This window comes from Carcharodon carcharias, chromosome 26, assembly GCF_017639515.1.
Source record: "Carcharodon carcharias isolate sCarCar2 chromosome 26, sCarCar2.pri, whole genome shotgun sequence".
In the NCBI taxonomy this organism is placed as follows: Eukaryota; Metazoa; Chordata; class Chondrichthyes; order Lamniformes; family Lamnidae; genus Carcharodon; species Carcharodon carcharias.
In genome coordinates, this window is record NC_054492.1 from 30,898,199 (window position 1) to 30,904,198 (window position 6,000).

The 6,000-nt window shown below is 46.3% G+C and overlaps 1 protein-coding gene across 3 annotated transcripts in view; it reads left to right on the top strand.

The window, feature by feature from the left end:
* Positions 1 to 5,363, top strand: part of LOC121269811 (synaptic vesicle glycoprotein 2B-like) — a 53,430-nt gene extending 48,067 nt beyond the window's left edge. For all 3 annotated transcript variants that reach the window (XM_041174778.1, XM_041174776.1, XM_041174777.1), the window contains 2 exons: positions 1,114 to 1,273; positions 4,816 to 5,363. In XM_041174778.1, coding sequence (XP_041030712.1) covers positions 1,114 to 1,273; positions 4,816 to 4,999 — 344 coding nt within the window. In that variant the 3' untranslated portion in view covers positions 5,000 to 5,363. The remainder of the gene's footprint in view (positions 1 to 1,113; positions 1,274 to 4,815) is intronic.
* The last annotated feature ends 637 nt before the right edge of the window (positions 5,364 to 6,000 follow it).

Here is a 6,000-nt window from a genome sequence, read left to right on the forward strand (position 1 = left end):
GAAGTCTTCATTAAGACCTACTGAATGGTATCCAACACCCTACAACAAATGCTTAGCACATATTTATTTTATATCTGCCACAGTCAACTGCAGATGAATGCACATTCATAGTAAGCACAATTCCAAACCCTCAAACCCCTTCCACTGTCATTTAGTAACATCTCTCAGCAAATGCTTTAAAAGAGCAATGTTTTCAGGAGGAAAGCATTCACCAAACTTTTCTCTTTGGGAAGATCACTATTAGCACTATTAAGTCAGATGGGTAACTGATGGGGTAGATGATATACTTCATTCGTTTGTATATATTGTGATTAAAATAAACAGGGGGTTTTGCAGATATTTTCTTTACGAAAGCAGTGAGCTTTGAAGGGATGATTGCTCTCCCATGGGCCAGGGCCTCTCTTTTTGCCCATTCTTAATCTACTGCCACAAGGTGCCAACAGGTGGCCCCACTGCCTTTGTGGAGCAGGCTCAGAGGGGGCTGATTGGCCAGCTCCGTTACCTACATTCGCCTGTTCCACGACACAAATGTAATTTTGGTTTTTCCACTCTGTGAGACGACAGCTGCTCCCAGTGCCTCCACACTCAGTTGGGATTGATAACATGGTGGAAAGGTGAGGAGTGGTTTAACCCCACGCTGCAACTGCTCCAACCCAATAAAACACCACACAAGGACCCGGTTTTATGTTCTGATTGGACTTGTCCTTTCAGCGTGCACAAAAAAGAGCAGAAACATGTCTTCTCATTCAATGTTGTCAAAATATTCTACTTTCGGGTCAATGTATTTTGGACTCCAAGCATGATTTGTTAATATTATTTGGTTGAACTATGATTATTATCTGAATAACCTCTGCTTTTGGGGTCTTGGGGTCTGGGGTGCACTCCAAAGATTTACAACAACCAGCATTTCTACACTGCTCCTCATTTAGAAACACGCCTTAGGATGCTTTACAAGGTGGAGAGAGCATGCCAGGCAATGGTTAATGCAGGAGAGAGGCTATTGAAGTCTTATCATATCGAAACATCTCAAAGTGCCATACACAATGATTACCTTTGCGAGGCAGTGTGTTTTGTTATGTGGCAACTATTGTTTTGTTTAATTTTTTCTTGAAGGAGGATCCATGCTGTTGTCGACCATCACCTGCTTCTTCCTGTTTTTCGGCAATAGCGAGTCAGCCATGATTGGAATGCAGTGTCTGTTCTGTGGGGTCAGTATAGCTGCGTGGAATGCACTGGATGTGATCACAGTGGAACTCTATTCCACAGATAAAAGGTGGGCCTGAGTCCTTTCTGGCATATTTACAGTTAGCATGTGTGTTGGTTTATCTGGGACACCCTGGCGTTACAAACTGAAATCTTCCTGCTGGGGAAATGTATTTTCTTTTATAAATTTTCTGCAAGGTGAGGGATAGCGATGCTGGGTCATATAGAGCAGGGTTTTCCAGTCGGTGGGGAGGGGCTGTAATGGGCGGGCCTGGGAGTGTCCGGTGATTGGCCCCCGACCACGATTTCATGCTGGCCGGCCAATTAGCAGCCAGCCAGGGTGAAACGCGCACTGAGGACCTTAGCGCTGCCGGTGTGTGGGGCCGGGAGGAGCGCTAGCGCTAAACTCGGCGCCTGTGCGGAGGGTGGAGCGCACACTGAAAGCTCCCTGAAGGCCTCAGGGAGTTGAAGATTTGTGGAAACAGAAATAAAGATATTAAAAATGAGAGAAACATGTCCCCACACATGACTGAATCAAATAAACAGGGACGTATTAAAAATGATGTTTAAAATTTTTACTTTATAAAAAATTACTTCGCCCGTGGATGAGGTTTCATAAAAAAATCTGAAGGCCGCCTGGTTGATTCACCTGCCCGAGAACCATAAGGTTGGTCGGGCGGTGAAAAGTTGCTTTGAATTAATTGATCACCGGCCCTTAATAGGCCTCTTAATTGTCAGCGGGCGCGCTGCTGACTCTCACTCGTGCCCGCCGACCGAAATATCGTGCGAGTGCGCGATGGCTTTGGGAGGCTCGGCCGATGCCATCGCACTCTATTTTGCGCCCAATTGGGTCGGGCCTGCACAAACCCGCGGGACATAAAATCCTTCCCATAATGCTTTTCTAATTCAAGCACCAAGTGTCAACATCAAACAATCTCTCAGCCTCGTTATACCATGGGTGTGATGTAGGATAGGAGAGCTCCTCCGAAATTGCCCTGCTCTCCAGCGATGCGAATCCTTTTTCCCAAAAGTATATTTTATTCATAAACTTTGTGAAAGCACATTCCGAAACATTTCAAATGGAATATTACAGGAATATTACAATGACATTCAACTTTTCTCCATACAGCGTGTGCCACTCAGAAGTGCCTCAATACAATTGCAATACTCTTGATATTTATAAAATACGTTCCATGTCAAGCATCGAGCCCACGGTGTCCCACACGGTTTCCTCCCAACCTTAGAAGTGCAGTTGCCTAACTGCGCTAGTGTAACACTTTTTTTTTGCATTTTCTTACTCCAGCCATCTTGTAGCCTTTCAGAGTGAGGCTTACAATGTAGTGCCAAATTCAGATGGTGAAGATTAGGGTGGTACTTCTTTACCTAGAGAGCGGTTGGAATGTGGAACTCGCTACCGCATGGAGTTGTTAGGACGAGTAGCAAAGATAAATTTAAGGCAAAACAAGATAAGTGCATGAGACAGAAAGGAATGGTGATAAAGATGGATGAAGTGGGGTGGGCTCATGTGGAGCATACACACTAGCAGAGGCCTGTTGGGCTGAATCACATGTTTTTGTATCTACTATTAGGGGCAGTTTTGTATTGTAACCCGCTAGGACCTAGCTTGAAACTGTTCAAACATCCTTAGAACCAGGAGACAGAGGACACTTTCAACCAGCACATGTGTTGTATAAGTGAAAGATCAGGAAATACTTTGCTGCACCACCCATGCTCCTCTGGACTTTACAAAATACCATCTGCCACCTCTTACTACATTGAACAAGTGTTGATATCCTCCTTGGTAATGAAAGCCTCCCTGAGGCTTGGCCAGTGTTGGCTCTTAAAGATGCCCTCATGTTCGAAACCTGCTGTAGATTCCGATATATGATTTTCTTGCCAGTGACTGCAATTAATATAAAAGCAAAATACTGTGGATGCTGGAAATCTGAAACAAAAATAAAAATAAAAATAGCTGGAAAAACTCAGCAGGTCTGGCAGCATCTGCGGAGAGGAACACAGTTAACGTTTCGAGTCCATATGACTCTTCATTTACAATTAATAAACTTGCTGGTTTTCCTTTTAAGCAGCAGCGGAGATCCACTCTACTTGAGTATCACAGGACTCACTCGCTCTTGTTTCTGCCTGGAGAATGGTGCCAGCTGGAAGTGTAAATGGCGATGGGGGGTGGGGGGCCAGGGTGGGTGTGGTGGTAATTGGCATCGTCCAGCCATTGCAAATCAGACACTGAAATATGAAAGCCTCTTATACTTACACTGGATGCCAGGATCAGCAGAGAGAACCACAAAGGATGCACACTCGACATAAGCCTGTGAGAACTCTGCTCCTCAATTCTGGTCCTGTGCTCCACACTTGGCGGCTGTGCCTTCAGCTGCTTTGCCCCTAAGCTCTGGAATGATCCCTCAATCTCTTCCTTTCTCTCCTTTAGGACATTCCTTATAACTTCCCACTTTGACCAACATTTTGCTCACCCTTCCTAATATCGCCTTGGGCTGAATTATACAAGGCAAGGGCACCCTGCCCCCCCCACCCAGGTAAAAAGTCAAGGATGGGCAGAGTGGTTGGTAGCCCACAGAGGGGAACACCGGCTGCACCGCAGTGATTTAACAGAAAATTGACTGTTAACAGACTGGAGGCAGGATTTCTGTCCTGCAGGAACAGGCAATCCCACCTCAGAGAGTTGCCCTCCAGTCAGAGGCCGGCAGCACTGCGGGCCAGAGGTACGCGATGCTGGAGCGGAATTTCGTTAAGTGTACAAAGGTCTCGCTGGGTGCCAAGCTGGCACACCCTGGTGAGGAGGGCGAGGGGGCTGAGGGCTAGGGGGTTGAGAGTCCAATGGGAGAGGAGGGCAACCTCAGGAGGTGGTAAAACCTTGGGAAGGGCCCTCCGATGGCCCCATTCAGGAGGGACACTTCTGCCTGCCACCAGCCCACGCAGGGAAACTCACTGAGCGGGCTACTTGGCGTGGGCCTCTCCTGCTGCTGGTTAAATCCTGGCAAAGGCAGGGCGAGCTCCTTAGGTGGGAATTAATTGCCCCCTTTAGGGCCTCAATAGGCCCACTGGTGGGTGGGCCACCAGACACCACCCCCGCCATTGGTATAAGTGCAGTGGTGGGGAGGGGCAGGGGCGCACAGTTTGGCACCAGGCAGGCTACTCGCTGGATTTAACAAGCTAGCCTGCTTTCAAACCCGCTGGGGGGAGAGGATGAAATGCAGCCTTGTGTGGCCCTGTGTCAAATTTTGTTTGATGGCCTTCCTGTGAAGTGCCTTGGGATGGTTTAATATGTTAAAGATGCTACATAAATGCAAGCTGTTGTTGCCTGAAAGTTGACCTTTCTTTTACCTCTGACCTCTCCCAGTCATAATCATTCCCGCCATTCTCTTATTTATTAAAGCAGCTACAGCCCTTCCTCCTCAGGAATCTCCATTCCTGCATCTTCACTGTTTTGAAATGAAAGTGGTCACACTTCTACTACATCATGTTTCCTAATGTACAGCCTCCCTGCTAATTGAGAAGCCTGTAAAAACATTGTCTGTAGAACATAATTTTGCTATGATTAGTAGTGGATCTAAATCTCTTTTTTTCTTTCCTTAGGGCAACTGCATTTGGTATTCTGAATGGACTGTCCAAGTTTGCTGCAATACTGGGCATATCAATATTTGCCTCATTTGTGGAGATAACTAAGGTGATTCCTATCCTGTTGGCTTCCATTGCATTAGTAGCAGGTGCCCTGCTTGGTCTCCGACTTCCTGAGACTCGGGACCAAGTTCTGATGTGATGGGCCCTCCAAACTCTTCTGGACTCACAGTATATGCACAGCTGCTAACCACTGTCCTTATAGCCTAAAGCATCCACTCTACCATCTGTGCTTTCTGTGACTGGACATACTTGTGCTCTCTGTACACTCAAAATGGTTTCACAAAACTAGTTACCACGTATTTACAGAAGTTGTCCTGTACACCTACCCCATAAGGCTGAGATGGGGAAGATCGGAAACCATCGGAAGTGTTTTCATTGTTGACTGTTGTGCACTTCAAATTTCACGGTAACCTGTTGTTGTGGCTCTTTTCTCCTTTGCTAATCATACATACTTTCCCTGTAATTGGATTTTCCCTTTTAAAGGATAAGCTTTTGGATACCAATTTTTAGGTCTGCCTGCAGAATTTCTTCCAAGGTTACTTTGTGCTAATTTTGTAAGGCGTTGAGATTTTGGTGGGGAGCACCCCCCCCCCCCCCAAATCTGGTGCAAACCATGAACTAGCACCATTAAAATAGTGCTGACTGGTTTTGGTGAAATTGCCCTTGTACTTTTAAAGGGGCCACTTTCAAACAACATCCTGACTGTTAACTCATGTCTCTACCTTCAGTAAGGGTACATCAAAGGGAGCTTTCTAGTTCAGCTTGCTTATCCCATGATGGGTGGACTGGGCTTTCACCATTGGTGCCCAAAGAATTGTCAAAGCACCATTTGTAGTAATCCAATGGGGTCGAAGGCTATCTATTGCTTATACTTGCCCTAATTGCCGTACAAAGGGGAGTCAGTGTTGGTGCAGCTCAGTTGAGCACTCAGCCAGGAGGCAGTGGGTTTAAGACACACAGGAAGTGCTCTCCTTTGGAAAGAGACATTAAACTAGAGTCCTGCCTATTTCCAGGTGGACATGCAAGGTCTCATGACATTAACAAGAGAAAAGCAGGGAATTCTCTAAATGTCCCCTTTCCACCAATTGCACTGAGAAAAGATTTACTGGTCATTCAAATCTAGGGAACTAGTGGTGACCT